The sequence below is a fragment of the Channa argus genome, chromosome 14 (genome assembly GCF_033026475.1).
Source record: "Channa argus isolate prfri chromosome 14, Channa argus male v1.0, whole genome shotgun sequence".
Lineage (NCBI taxonomy): Eukaryota > Metazoa > Chordata > Actinopteri > Anabantiformes > Channidae > Channa > Channa argus.
The window spans coordinates 17,076,295-17,092,235 of record NC_090210.1 but is presented as its reverse complement, the minus strand read 5'-3'; the positions used below and the strand labels follow the sequence as shown (position 1 = coordinate 17,092,235).

Genomic DNA, 15,941 nt, shown 5'->3' with positions numbered 1-15,941 from the left:
TTTGTCTCAAAACACCACCTAACACACCCTTTGTGGCCTTTGGCGGCTTCCAACAAAATCATGTGTATTTTTAAACTCCGTGAGCATTGCAAATATTTTCCATTTCCGACCAGAAGAATGAAATATGTTTAGTGTAGGAGGAAAAAGCTTTCTGATATCCCTGGTTGTGCATCCAGAGACCTCCAGATTGTGAACAACTAAAAATAATGCAGACCTAACAACATAAATATTAACATATTTCATGTTCACTGCTGCCCTGTATGAATATCCTACTGGGATAAATACTTTCTTGACTGATGTGACAATCATTGTCCTGACTAAAAAACGTATTGTTTGGCCTAAATTAATAAATAGTAATAATGCCAGTCGGTTTTCCATAGACTGGGGTAATGTCATTGGATTGGTACTTATGTTTAAGTCCATAAATGAATTAATTAACAAATGGATCAATAAATATCAATCATAAAACAGAGAAAAGCAGCATTACCACACTGAAAAAGCTACAACTATGTAACTTTGTTATTCCTCATATAGTTCAGTTACCATAATAGTTGCTGATAATTTTTCTGTTGACTGTCTTCTTATTTCTGGTGTTTTTTTAATTAATCTCTACGTGGATACTTTGGTTTTCCTACTATGTCTCCGTATTACATAGACATCACGTGCCTTTTAATTAATATATGCAAAAACATGTTATCTTAAAATGTAATAAAAACTGCACAAATAACATCTTAATTGTGGCTATCATAGTAAATTTATATTTAAGCGTTTATAATACTTTTTATGTTGTTTCATTTACTTAGGTAAGCATCCTACAATTTCCGCTAACACTTTAACGTTGCATCCTTTTCTCCTTAATGGTTTTCCCGTGTGCCCAATATGGCCGACATCCCTGTCTCAGATTAAGGAGAAAACCCTCCATTTTGCTCCGTGACGAAGACAGTAATCTGTTCATATTTCTAACACTCAATAGAATGTTGACAAAATGCGCAACTTGCGTAATTTGGAGTTACGTTTGTTTCCGTTTCGTGCCGTTTAACCTTTGAGCCTTACTGACAAAATGCAAGCGTCTGGCGCCCTCTGTGTTTTATTAAAGGCTGAACACTACAACCGCAGAAGTCTTAATACCATCACAATAAAAGTATGCATAAATTCTGGGGGTTTAAATTATTTTGGAAATTCTGTATGTCCAGCAATAAAAGGACTTCAGCAGCTTATATTGTGAGTAAACAAGCAGCAGTGAGGCAGACAAATGTCCTGTTTTAAATTGAAACAAGACTATTATGAGTTTAAATAAAATGTGCCTGCAGCACAAAATGGTCAGCAGTTTACACAATGTTATATTGTATGATATGTTGTTCTATTTCAGTCCTATGGCCGAAGGTAAACAAAGTGAACTTATGAATATATAACTGGCATAGTTGTATATTAGTGTTAGTTATAGCGTAACAAAGGGCTTGGACGTGGCTAATGTTTACAAGGAATAATTTAAAGATTTTTTTAATTGCTTTGCATCAGTAAAATTAAGTGTCTATAGTAACTACAGGTTCCATCGGTAGGTATGTCTGCGACCCTACGCTATTTTGAAGTGATTCTGAAGAGATCTGCTGACCCCTGGTGGCGTCTTTTTCCTGTAGGGGATTTCTCCTAAAAAGCAATAAACAAAAAGATGTTCCAACAAGAAAAGTGTGTCTTTGTTGCAATAATTTCCATTTGCTGTCCTCATACCGTACACATGTATACATATACACACATATATAAATATATGTGTATACACACATATATAAATATGTGTGTATATAGATATATATTTGTTTTAAACGTATTTGCCATAAAAAAATACAAGTTCATTTACGAGTTTCACATCCTCCATTTACCAGTTTAACAGGCTCGCTTGTTATTCTCATTATATTATCCCAAATAAACATTTCTGTTAGGTCATTCATGCTCAAACAAAAGGTTTTGTGTAGTTCGTAGGCTAATAAAAATATTCAGACTGGTCATTTTATGTCTTTTAGAATGTTAGAATGTTATTTTAGAATGTTTTATGCTTTGTTGTTTTGCACTAATTTGAGCAGGCAATTCGTCGTTTTTTTGTCATTTTGCATCTTTATGTTGTTATTGTGCGTGTAGTCCTTCTTTAACTTTTAACTGAGCTGTTTGTAAATGAAAAACAACTTTGAACAGTTTGTGCAGATGCCCTCCTGAGCTCTCGGCCCCTGGGCCTGTGCCCGTTCACTAATCTCTCTGCGCTCACGGAACAATCTGACAACACCATCAGCGGGGCAACAACATTTGTCAGTGTTGTTACAAGTCACTGTTTACATGAGGTGGCTGCAGCCTGGTTATGCAATGGTTTCCAAAAAAGTACTTTTGTCTTTTATCCGCGAACTGCTCAGACAATAGAACATTATTATTAGGGGGAAGTGCTCACAGCCTATATATATGGGTATAGAAGCTACATTATACTCACTGCTGGTGAGACGCACATGCTTCTCTTCTTTTTTCCTCTGGATGGCGCCGTTTGCTCAGGCTACCGAGCCGCGTCCATGCCCACTGTTCCAGGCCTGACATGCAGATATATGGGGTTTAAGTTGGGCTTTTCACAGGAATCGCGCCCCGTCCTGTGGATACACCCCCACCACCCCACCCCCACACATACCCTCCGTCAGTGACTGGCTCGGTTCGTCATATTGCGTAAACAAAACGCTGACGTGAATCTCTTCCCTCTTTTACAAACTCTTCAATTGGTTGGTGAGCTATAGGTTTTACTCAGTGCTGTGCATTGCTAAAAGGCGTCGTGACCTTGTAATGAGGCCGACACAGTCCGATACACTTAGACTTTAAACATCATCCAAATTAAAAGTCTCGTACACTCAAAAAAATAAAATGTTCAATGAACATGATTTTATCATAGCACCTTTAATGCATCTAATCAAACCAAGTTAACACAGCCCGTCTTGAACATGTTAATTGAACACTACATATAGCTGTTGAGAAGAAATAATTTTATCATGTTCATCCAATCTATTATCATTTTGTTGTATTTAAATGTTTGTTTTTGGTTAGGCTAGTAAATGTATTTCTAATTCGCTCTACATCAGTAACCTTGTCCATTACCCTAAAATCCCTTTTGTTCAATGAACTAACAAGCCTGTTTCCTTGTCTCAGTTAGATTTAATTTAGTCAAATGACACAAAAATACAAAGATAAAAACAAAAACAGTTTTACAACCATTGATTAACATACATGAACAATGGCTTGTTTCCCTTAGGTCCATGTCATACATTTGTTGTACTGTGTGTTGTCATAGGCCACAAATTAGGATCGCAGTAACACTGTGTACATCCAGTTTCAATGTTTAACACATAGCTGGAGTAAATAACAGTTAAGCAAATTACACACATTAGTCGAGTTTCAGTCAGTGTTTACAGGGTACCAACATGCAAGACAACTTGCCAAAGCCACTACATTTTATTAATCTGAGATGTGAGTGCTTGCAGATTCACGCCAAATATCAGTGGCACAGCTACTATTTTAGTAAAGTTAATTGCAAATGAGTATTTGTATTCTAATTTCATAAATGTAGTGGCTTTAAGAAACCAATTATGCATCTTGCAAAATGCTGAATTTGGTCATTTAGATATTAAAACAAAAACATGTTTTTTTTAAACAAGCCATTTACCAACAATACAGAAACAAACACAACATTTGTGTTTCAAGGCTTCAGACTTCAAGAAACCTTTTCAGTAACATCTGAGCTAAAAACATGCCCATCATAAAAGTATTTTAACATTTCAAATATTTTACACAAAATAACCAAGAGACACATGAGCAATAAAAAAAACTCTTAGGTACCAAATAATCAGTCTAAAGATACAACAAAAATGCCTTAAAAAAAAAAAATAAAAAAATAAGTATAGCCACTTTAGGTAACTTTAAAACTAAAATATATTAGTGTTTTGAGCACCACTAACCTTAAAGTATTTAAAACAATCGTCCCTGTGGTGTTGTATTCTGTCAATTTCATTGTGGCAATACAATAACTAGAACTTCAAGTCCACTCTTGAAGGTCAAAGATGCGTAACTCACTTTTGAGAAACTGAACCTTGGATGACAACCTTTGTCCATCAAGATTGAGAAAGATCTTCTGTAGGACTTAAAAAGTGCATTTGAGCTCTGCTGGGTAGCTTAGGTCCAAACAGTAAATGAGTCCAAATAACAGAGCACAAGCCAGTGCAATGTTCCCCAAGCCAGTGAGTACTTCCACACCTTTAATGAGGACACCAATGTCATGTGGGTCATCGTCAGGCAGCGCACCATCCTTCAGTATGACATACACTCCCATCACTGTTTCCTCCATGTTACTATCTACCTCAAGGTCTGTGTCCTGTGGGATTAAATACAAGAGGGGTCATTAAAAAATGAAATTCCATCTAAGCACATAAGATAAAGTGTAGCAAGACAGACTCAAAGATTTAATGAAACATGCGTTCCAAATAATTAAAATTGAGGCTTAAATAAAACTTCACTCACACAAACCTCCAGCTATGGCCTAAATAACAAATGCATATATAAATATCATTTTGACAGTGATATTGCTTACAAATGAAAATATAACCTTGTAAAGATGGTATTTAAAACAGAGCTGTATAGGTTTGTATAAGTTTACCCAATGAAATTGGTAGCGAGTACACATGCATCAGTTAGCAATCTCTCCCATGATAAAATCTAGCTTTCTACTATCTCTGGAGGGCTTTGAAGAACTAATACACTCAAATAGCAGAAGTACAGGGTATGTGAGTATTTACAGCGTAACTCACCAGATATTCCTTTACTAGTTTTTCATGGTCTTCATTCAGGTAGGCGCATAAAGACCTAAAGATGCAAGCTCTTCTAGTATGTACATTGTCATCCTGTGGGATCAGAAAATAAAATAAGAAAATGTATAAGAGAGAATGAAAAGGCAACAGTACTTGGGAAAAAATAAAAGCATAACACAAACCTCAGAAATGGCAAGCATGACCTGTCTGATTCTTCTTCCAGCTATACCGCCTTTGAATGTATTGGTCAAGCCCGGCGAAAAATGTCGAGAGTAGGGGGACAGTGGAAATCCTCATGAACTCCTTATCAATCTGTAAAAAATAACAATACACGTTAACTGTGTATACGAAAGAATGGAAAGAATTAGCATAGAAGACACGTTTCTTGCTTGTTTTAGAACTTGTTTTTCTGTTCTTCTAAATGTTTGTGGGTGAACACATTATGAGACACATGTAATACAGGATATGTACCTCCTTTGCAGTAAAGAGAGCTGGCCATCTGCTCTTAAAGTCTGCAATCATGGGTTGTCCTTGAAGAACTTCTTGTCTTCTGTATGAGAAAGTCTTCTCCATTTTCTAAAAGAAATTATAATAATTAAAAAAATATAAAAATAAATGATTTCTAAAAAAAAAAACAAAAAAAAAAACAATTATAAAAAGTATTGAAAATATTTGTCCTGAATGAGCAGCCAGCAAATACACAATTTACCGTCTCATTGTTTTTCAAATGGTTTCCAATGTGAGGGAAAAAGTCTCTCTCCGTGGAAATGTCTGTGCGTTCACATAACATGCATCGAAAAGTAAATTATCTTGAGATCTATAAACATGTGTTTTAAGTGCAACCCATGTCTTAAATGTACATGGACAATTCAAATATATACTAAGATAATGACGGCTGCTTCCACTATATTGGCAGAGTCTGTAGTTTTTCAGTAATTTATACCTTCAATTCTGCTTTGTAGCACAATGCCTGCACTGCCACATACACGTCACTGAAAGAAAGGGAAAAGGAAAAAGAATGTATTCAAAAATTTTTGATATAAAACTTTCATGCTATATTGTATCAAGAAATTTGACTTACCATGTATGAAGTGCTCACAAAGAGCATGGGGAAGGATTTAGATTACGATGCAAATCTGATAAAGAAGATGAAAGTTTTTTGTAATCTTTAGTAGTAAAAAAAACACAGAGCTTCTAACCACCATAGGTAATTCCATATTGCACCTACCATTACATTATACTCAATTATTGAGACAGAGTGCATGCAACTAAAGTCGTGGCTTCATCTCACCTTTCCAATTCTTTCACTTTTCAAATTGTGATTGTTTCAAAGTGTTATATGGCATCGTGCCACAAATTTTAAGTAAGATTGTTTAGCGTATAACTGTCCGATATACATGCACAGACGTACACAACCGAACTAAGAGCCTCCATGCTCTCCCATGCTGTCCGGCCACTTCTACAAAATATGTAAAGAGTAGCGCGGCAATTCGAAAGGTTCTTACCGCTTGTTTCGTTTTTCGCCACATTTAAAGTTACTAGTATGCTCAGCAGAAATAAATTTAGGATACCGACAGTTTGGCAGAGATTAAAGTTAACGTTCGGAATGTGGCAATAGACTGTAACATGTGCGTAAGGCTAAAGGTAGCATTAAACAAGTCAATATTGCTATAATTACTACAAATGTGTCCAATAACTACTTCTAACTAATCAGCAATCCCACAGTACTAAATGCGAACAGTTATTTATTGTGTACTTACCAACAAGTTCAAGGATGCCTGAAGATTCAAATCACCCTCTTTGACACTCCGACTTCCGGGTGCTGCGTTTACGTATTTCCGGAGGTTGTAGACATGCGCACTAGCGACTTGTTGTTTTAAAACGCTTCATGCTCATTAGATCAACAAGAGTTGATCTCATCCATGTGAAATTTCTTTCATTTATTTGCAACAAACATGATTCCATCATTACAGCTCAACAAACATATTATACTCTTATTTGTCAAACATGATTACAGTTTGCAAATCAAACACTTCACTTTTTGACTTTTTTGAGTGTAACTTGCATCCCATATACTGTGCTACCAACCAACATTTATAAGGTATTAACGTACTTTGCTGCGTTTTTTTTTTGATTATTATTTGCAAAGAAAACGTAACATATTACACAGAAGCAGCAGCCTTAAAAAGATTCCACTTTATGCCCAAAATTAAGCTTCACCCGCCTAATGTGTAGAGCGCATTAGGCCCGACTCCCTGTTTGTTCATTGCCACACATGTAACTGTACAGATACATACCTTTGGATTTTTTTCTTCGATTTAACGTGTCATTCAGAAAATTATAATGACACAGGTAATTTCAGAACAATGTTGGGTAAATGTGTTAATCCTTTGAAAAGCCACGTAGGCTGAAAGCACTCTGAACTGGCATCCTGCGTCACCAGCCCGTGGTCAAATCAGATTACGTGTCTCGTTTATTTCGACGGTCCAAAGGACAGGCTGAGGCCTTTGCGCTGTCATTGCACTGGCCATTAAAGCCACCTCCTTGGTATCCAGTGAGCAATTATTGGAGATGATTAGGAAAAGTGACTGTAAAGTCAGAAAGCCGCAATTTGATTCATTTCAGCACTGGACAGCTCCTGACTCCCCAGAGGCCTTGAACTTGTTCAGCGGAAGCCTGATTCCCCCCCCCATCAAAACCACTCAGTCACATGAAACCACCACCACCAGTAAAGATGACCATTTCCCAGCTCGGTCATAATCATAAAAGCCTAATTAGACTTATTGATGACGTGTGGGGAGAAGAAAAGGAGTCGCGGTCGAGGAGAGCGAGAAATGGATTTGCATTAGCTGTCACATCATCCAGTGCAAAGTTCATGCATTCACGTGTGCATTCACAGCCATTTCTGTTTTAAAAACGGAGAAAGTTTGAAAGTAAACTTCCTTCTTAGGAGGGAGGTGGGGGTGAGTCTGACGGATGCATCGATGAGGAAGAAACTGTACTATTATATTCCGGGACTTGATGACGTCTATAGCATCCTTAATGTGACATATTGGAGGGAGGGGGAGGAGGGTGGGGGCAAGGCTTAGGATGCATAGATAAAAATCCAAGACAATCACAGCCCAGGACAAAAGTTTCGAGCAACGATATGTAGACGAACATACAGCGCACTTTCCCATTGAGTTTTTGTTTGAGTCCTGCTCATTGTGTATCAAAGTGAGATAGGCAGCACTGAGGGGAACATAAGGAGACGACGGAGGCGCTTCAGCCAGGAAAGAAGTGCCGTGAGAAAGACACCGTCTCTCTCTCTCTCTCTCTCACACACACACACACACTCTCCAACAGCCGCGCCCGGATCACATCCTCCAGCACAGCGCTCTGCCTGCTTCCCTGCTATAGGTATGTGCTTTATCCGCGGATTGTCGTAAAACTCGGAGAAAATTCACTCATGGAGCGCCAGATAAAGTAATGGAAAATAATTTTTTGCCCCCCCTGCACTGCATGGACATCTGACGGTTTTAACGACTTTGGCGCTGCATGCAAAGGATGCGATGTCAGTACCACCAGTTAAACTTTTACGAAATGGGAAGAATAAAGCAGAAAAAAAAATTAAAATCTTTGGTTGTTTTGAGCAAACGGACGATGCGTCTGTATCCAGTTAATTGAAACTGGTTTATATTCGATCCAGCTCTTTAGTTTGCAGTAAGACAAGTAGCAGAGCATGTGAATCTGATAGAACAAAGGGCGAGCATGTTGTTTTCTCTAGGAGTGACTAACCTGTTCCATGTTACTGTTTTTCGTTTTCTAACAGCATGGCCAGTTCGAGTAAAGCGACTTTAATCTTGCTCATCTACGGAATCTTAATGCACTACAGCGTCTTGTGCACACCTATCGGACTAAGTTACCCAAAGATTAGGTAGGTGTTTAGCTCTATGCAGCATTATAACCTGCTGTATTCTACTATTGTCTGTGCATTTCATTTTAAATCCTGCTTTTTTAATCACTGTATTTCACTGGGGTATATAAAGTAATAATATAAAGTGATTTAAATACGGACGCTATATTTCAAACAAGTGTGCGTGATTGCGCAATCCATGCACCGTATTTTAAATGTGATAACTGTGATGAATAAGAGAAGGAAATTTCAACGCATATTAAAAAACAAAAACCGCAAGTCCTGTGTGGAAAATGGGTATGGAAATTGTGTTGAGGTATCTGTCCGGTGGGACGGTTGACAGAACTCCCCTTATTAAAAATGAAAGTGCAGTCAGTGCAATGGATAGCCCTTGGGATGACGGTGGACTGGCGTCACCAAGGAGAGGCGAGGCAAAACGAATCGGAGAGCTCTTTCTATTTAAGATTTATTCTTTTTATTTTTTTTCTAGCGAAATGCATGTCCACAAATTGGGCGTGGTTCTTCGTGGTTCTAATTTTTCCCAGCTAAATACAGCTACGTTTTCTTTTTCATTTTTCTTTTTGGATCCATGCCTACTCTAAATGTGCTTTGCCCCCACAAGCACATTCTTTCGGTTCTTACATTTTTAACGAGGCTGTAGCCCGCGTGATTAGAGCAGAAATACCAATTTGGTATTATAAATTGATTTTTCCCAATTGAAATAAAATATAAATAAATGATAGCAAACAATGAAAGTTCTACACGTTGAACACGTTTAAAAATATATATTTTTGGTCAAATTGAAATGTTTCGTTTTCTGTTTTTTTTTTTTTAAACACTATCACCTTTCACATTTTTCTTTTCTTTTCTTGCAACATCTCTAACGCATTTTAGGTCCCACTGATTTCAGAAGCGGATGCAGACATTTTTGCATTCTTTCAGTCCTGCGTCCCACTTGTGCACAGATCAAATTTGTGATGAATGCTCTCCCCCCCCCCTCCCCTTTGCAGACTTGAAAACGACGCATTCGATGAAGATGGCAATTCATTATCCGACATGGGCTTTGATAGCGATCAGATTGCTATACGAAGCCCACCATCCCTAAACGACGACGCTTACACCCTATACTACCCACCAGAGAAGAGGTAAATGTGTTTTCCTATCACAGCTAAAGCACTGAGATGGATTTCATTTTAATGACTTGTTGGCGATAATGTTTGCTTGCTTTGCCCCCCCCCCCAACCCCGGAGTTCCTCATGTTATTTGTTCTGTGTTATTCTCATACGGAGTAGCCTAAAATGTTAATTCCAATACTGCTGATAATCATTATAAAATCTCGATACATACAGAAGGACAACCTGTGTGTAAAAAAAGCCTGTGAGGCGCCGATTTAATTGCACCTGATGTGATGCTGGATTTGCGGGTGGGTGGGGGACATTTTAGGCTACTTTTGATCATTTTGTCTGCGCTTTTTTAGTCACTGATGATCTATGTGTTTTGGCGTTTTATTCATCTCAGACCAGAAAGGCATGCTGAGGAAGAATTAGATAGAGCCTTGAGGGAGATCCTGGGTCAGTTAACAGCGAGGCATTATCTACATTCTCTGATGACAATTCGTGCAGGGTAAGGGCATTTTTTATAAGCGTTCACCTGCAGTCACCTTTTTTTTGTGTTTCACCGCTGCACAAGTTTCGGGCTGCTGCATCACTGTCTAGCATTTTATGTGCGTGTTTTATTTAGTTTTATTTCTGCATATATGCATTAAAAAAAATCGACTACACATTTTTTTTACACCTTTTGTTGACTGTGTTTTGTTGTGGCGTTTTAATGCGATCATGACCCCCCTACTTCAGAATTAGGGCAGATTTTCTGCGATTTAGATTTAATCCATAAATTGATTTTGTTTGTTCAAGATTTAATGGAAAATCGTGCGTCAGGATGTTTAGTGTATTTTTAACTTTTCTAAAACGCCTAAATGACTGTTTCTTTTAGACTGCATTGCTTGTCGCCTCTTCGCAAACGAAAAAAGTGGATAAAAGGCCAACACGTGCATTATTAATGACTCCAGGGAACTTTGCGCAAAGGCGAGATGAAGAGATTACCAAAGCTAAAATGTCCAATTTTAAAATAAGCGTAAATCTGAGGAACGTGTGAGGCTTCAGCTTTCAATAATGGTCTTTGTTTTTTGTTTGTTTGTTTGTTTTGTTTTCTTGCTTGTTTTCCAGTGAGGACAACAGCATGGAAGACGACTCAGAGCCCTTATCCAAGAGACATTCAGATGGGATCTTTACCGATAGCTACAGTCGCTATAGAAAGCAGATGGCCGTGCAGAAATACCTGGCAGCGGTTCTGGGAAGAAGGTACAGACAGAGAGTTAGGAACAAAGGACGCCGACTTGCCTATTTGTAGCGTTGTTAAAACGCCCAAACTGCCCTCCTGTATATACACATCCAGTCGTTAAATCAAAGTCATTCAGATATATCTGACCAACCAGTGGATTGCGCCTGTGTTCTTTCAACATGTATTTATGTATGAAGTTAAGCCATTAAAATGAATATTTTAATAATAATAATATCGTTTTTTTTTTGTACAAACGCACTTGATACCGCACAGTTATACTTTGTGGACCAATATTTTATTTTCATGTTAAGATGTTGAAAACATAACAAAATGACTTAAAAAAAATACATTAGAAAAAAAGATAATTGTGCACCTTCAACATTATGCGCTTGAAATCTTTAAAGGTCATCTACATATGCAGAAAATAAATAGATTTTAAAAAGACAATCAAAGTATTGAATGTTATACTTATTTTTGTAACCAACGTTCTATTTTTTTAGTGTTGTTTGTTTTCCAAACAGGCCCAAAGAAGCAGTGAGCATGCTATGTGAGGCATATCCGGCTTATCCTAAATGATAGATGTTGCCCTTGTCCACTCATCTCCCCCGCTCCCTTAATGGGAGCTCTGTGGGTTTGTATAGCTTTCTGCCCCACCAGGGGAATTCAGATGGCTTATGTTTACAGCCTCTCCCCTTGATTGACTTACATGTTCATTCATGTAAATGGTGGTAAATTCCAACTCTCTTTTAAACTGAAATATTATTGCAGGCTTGTGCAAGGGCATAATGGCCGATATTAAAGTTGAGTGAAGCCCTCAAGTTGCTGTTACCTGTATGCGACAAACACTGCTTGCTCACTTGCCTCAAAGTCATTTACTGTAAGGGATATACCATGCTCAAAAGGACTGTGTAAAGAATGTTCCATGTGTGTGTGTGTGTGTATTAAGTACAGTATAGAAACCACACAGTGCATTCATCTCAATGTTGTCTGTGTTCAGTCAACAGAATTATGTGGAAGAATGTGCTTCAATTGTTGATTGTATTTGGGCAGCACAACAAATAGTGAAGAAGGAACCAGAGCATGTAAGAAGCAGGGAATCAAGCATCTGAGTTACACTTAGGAATATTTAACTCTTAGATCTTATTAGCTGGTGCATGTGGAAACGGACACCTCGCTAATTTTGCTTAGAAACTGCATGCATTTGTGCTTTTTTAGATTGTTCTATTTGGGAGGTAGGCTCTGCTAAGCCTATTTCAGCACCACTCCCCCCCCATAGATGTGATGGAAATGTGAAAAAGGAGGGCTAGAGGTGGTGGAAACTGGTATTGCACTGACTTGTTGATTTTTTTTTTTTTTACCTCCCCTGCTGCTGTCATTGTGAAAATCATAAGACACGACACTGGACGCCCTTTGTGCTAACTGCCTTTCTCCTAGTAGCAAATTTTTAGATTCTTCTGCTTCTAGATGCTAAATAGTTGATTTGATAGTGCTGTGATTCTGTTGTTAAGACAAAGCTGATCTGTGTTATGTGTCAACTTGGTATGTGCAGTGAGAGATGTTATAAATGGATGAGGGGAGTTGTTACGTGAGAGAGAGAGAAAACGAAGTATGCATGCAGAAGAAGAGCGAGCCGGAAACAAAGAGAGACAGCGTGTGTGATTGAGAAAGCAAAGTAGGCTGTTACATAAGAGGCATGTCCACGAACCAGAGAGGGGTTGTTTCAGCTGGACAGAGTTACAAACAGAAGGGGAAAGCACTGCTGCCTCACCTCAAAGTGCGATCAGGGTCAATGAGTCTGATAGAAAATATCAGATTTTGAATTCCCTTCCCTTTGAGCACAAAGGATTAACAGGATGTGAGTGAAGCTGGACAAGAACACTTAGAGTTTCCCTCTTGCACTAGAATGGAGGTGAATTAAATCCAGCCCTCCAGCAGAGGGATCTTCCCACTGACTTTTATTAGAGAGATTTCTTGCAAATGCAGCTTTATGCATCCCTGCAACCCAATCAGCGGCCTGTGTTCCATTACTAAAACTACCAATACACCACATCTCCAATTTGGCTTTATCCTACAGGCTTTGTTTGATTGTGTGTGCAAATGTAACAGTTTGCATACTGGTGTGCACTTGTGTTTATGTTTGAGTTTGTGTGTGTGTATATGTGTGCATTTAAATGTTTGTGTGAGTGAGCGTGAATGTGAAGGTGGAAACAGCTTTTGGCTTTGGTGCCTTGCTTTGACGTGAGAAAAAAGAAAACTACAAAAAAAAAAAAAAAAAATTCGCCACAAGTGACAGATGGCAATTTAAGTGGCCCTACAATGCTGCAGTCCATTAGCTTACATTAAAACTTCCTTTTACTCTGTTTAATTGCTCAGCTTAGTCTGCCCCAACAGCAGTAGAATTAGGCTTTCTTTTTAAAGCATGGCCAATGATTTGTTGAGAAAAAAAAATTAAAATAGAATAGAATGTATTTGTTGGTGGAGCAGGCAATGTGTGTGTTTACGTGTGTGCATGAGTTTGGGGTGTTCAGTGTCTGTGGGAGTTGTGAACAATGACCAGTGTTTGTTGATTATGAAGTGTTGTGATTATTTTAATATTGGTCAGTAAGTTATTAATCAGAAAAGAGCCCCCACACATTATTTACAACTATGTGCACCACTATCTAGAATAAAAGGTTTCAAAACATGACAGAGATGTTGTTCAGATCATAGAAATGCCTGTTGTTGATATTTCTGAAAGCGCCAAACGCCTTACTTCAATGTTTAACCTCGTATCTATCTGAAAACAATGTGTTTTAAAAGTGAACCTTAGTACAAGTGACATTGTTATACACACAGGAGTCCTTATATGGGGTTTTACGTTTCTCAATGTTATAAAAGTGTTGTAAGATTTGTATGAATAAATTTTTGTAAACAACATTTTCTAATCAATGTCTAATCTTTGAAATACTGTACATTATTTTAAAGTTGAAAGGGAGAAAATGCAGAAGCTAGTTTACACATATTGCCACAGTCTACTGCACTACAACCGAGCCTAAATCTTCCCACCAAATATGAGTTTACATGGTCACCAGGGCCACATATTTGTCTGAGCAGAGATGAAACAAACACAAACCTCAAGTCCCATTACATGAAATAAAGCGAAACGCCCTCTAGCATTCACACCGGCAGCTGCAAGTCTTTATCGTTCTCCAGTGGGTTCTTGTTGATCTGAAGTTCTATCAAGTTAAATTTATCTTCACGAAGTCTAACCAACAGAATTGACATAGCAAATCCGTGAAACTCACAGCACTGAGCACTGAAGAATTGGTCAAACCAGTCAGCATAAGACACTGTCAAATGTATTATGAACAGAAAGAGGTGTTTTGGTGTCTTTTACTGATTAGTAGGATTACTGATCAGCACACATTATCATTTAAAACACATAATGGGTATAAATACACATAAATAAAGCACCTTTAATCAAGCTGAAGAAACCCAGCATTTCCAAGGGGCTTGTCAAGAGAAGCTACGACCCTGGACTGAGCAGCAGAACTCACAGATTCCCTCCTCCCTCCATCCTTGGCCTTGGAAGTGCAGCTGTGTCCCGTGAGAGGGGAGGATGGGTGTGGCAGAGGAGCGTGTGTGATCTGATTCTCATCAGCCAGCAGGAGTGTGCGTGTGTGTGTGTGTGTGTGCAAGTGCACATGCACCAGAGCTCAACTAACCCAATCAGAAAAATGTTGCATGGCAACAGTCCACAAAGGGACACAGTTATGTATATGCATGTGTCAAGTGTGTTTGTATGTGTGGAAAGGGAATAACAAAGAGAGATTGTGTGTGTGTTTAGATGTTTCTAAGTCTGTTTGGCTATTTGTGTAGACTACATAGAGAGAGCTTGACTGGGCTTTGCATTGGGATGAGCTCTGCATTACACCTTATGTATGTATACACACACCCTGCAAAGCACAGGAAGCACAGATACACACTGTACATCTCTCACAGATACTATAACTGGCGCAGATGGTAAATATGATGAAATTCAAAACAAAACAAAATTAGCCACAACAAACAGCAACACACTCAAATTTTGAAACCTCAGTGTGTTGCCAAATTTGTAACCCTCTACGATCATCAATTGATGTGAAGGGTAAATTAGAATCAGGTGTTTAAATCAGGTGCAAGTCTGTGAGGCCTCACCTTATTTAAAACATGAGAAATCTGGCTCTTAAAAACAGATTTACAGAAGTTTGTCATGGCTCAAAATGAAGAGACATCTGAAAGTGATGTAAAAAATATCAACTGTCAGGCAGATCATGTGCAAATAAAGAGCCTTCAACACCACTATTATCCTCTGCAGAAGTGTTCGATCAAGAAAGATCACACCAAGAGGAAGGTGTGTAATAGTCCAGGGGATCACAAGGAACTCCAGGGTAAAATCCAAGAAACTAAAGGCCTGATATCAGTGTTCATGAGTCCATTTGGTGTGCATGGCAGAGTTGCAAGGAGAAATCCACTAGTCTGCAAAAAGACCACTGCTACTTGATGAGAAGGTTACGTTTGGGACAATCAAATGCTCCATTTTAGCCTAAGTACCCTATCACTGAAACATGGTGTTGACAGTGTCGCAGTTTCATAAAAACAGCCAACCCTCAGTTGAAGCCGTTCTTTAAGGGCTCATGCACAGTCGGCGGCTGGAGAGCATCTTTCAACCTAACTGTTGTTTTTTGTCCCACTACTTGGACCGTTGTTGCCATTTCGTCAATAGATTTAGCAGTTGAATCGACGACGGACCCAGTCAGTGAAAGAGGCCACTCTGTTTGCCTCTTCAGCTTAGTGAATCAGTGCACAAGAAGAGAGGCGAAAGAAACAAAAGCAACCAAACCAAGCGACAAAAGCAAAAGTCA

At 38.5% G+C, this 15,941-nt stretch overlaps 1 protein-coding gene and 1 long non-coding RNA gene across 10 annotated transcripts; one reads left to right on the top strand and one right to left on the bottom strand.

Moving 5' to 3' along the window:
• Nucleotides 1-2,878: 2,878 nt before the first annotated feature.
• On the bottom strand, nt 2,879-6,879 carry LOC137098777 (uncharacterized). 8 transcript variants are annotated; one of them, XR_010910646.1, is made up of 6 exons: nt 6,584-6,879; nt 5,905-5,959; nt 5,533-5,815; nt 5,295-5,399; nt 4,824-5,135; nt 2,879-4,390 (listed from the first exon to the last, which is right to left on the bottom strand). It is a non-coding gene; the product is annotated as an uncharacterized lncRNA (long non-coding RNA). The 8 variants fall into 8 exon arrangements; XR_010910647.1 differs by having other exon boundaries at nt 5,767-5,815; XR_010910641.1 differs by having other exon boundaries at nt 4,824-4,916; nt 5,006-5,135; nt 5,533-6,879.
• Nucleotides 6,880-7,938: 1,059 nt separating this feature from the next.
• On the top strand, nt 7,939-13,974 carry adcyap1b (adenylate cyclase activating polypeptide 1b). Of its 2 annotated transcripts, XM_067475092.1 has the most exons (5): nt 7,939-8,222; nt 8,635-8,739; nt 9,729-9,863; nt 10,237-10,341; nt 10,944-13,974. In XM_067475092.1, exons 2-5 carry the CDS (start codon nt 8,636-8,638, stop codon nt 11,125-11,127), a joined length of 528 nt encoding a protein of 175 aa, XP_067331193.1. In that variant the 5' UTR covers nt 7,939-8,222; nt 8,635; the 3' UTR covers nt 11,128-13,974. The 2 variants fall into 2 exon arrangements, with proteins under 2 accessions (XP_067331193.1, XP_067331194.1); XM_067475093.1 differs by lacking the exon at nt 10,237-10,341 and having other exon boundaries at nt 7,940-8,222.
• The last annotated feature ends 1,967 nt before the right edge of the window (nt 13,975-15,941 follow it).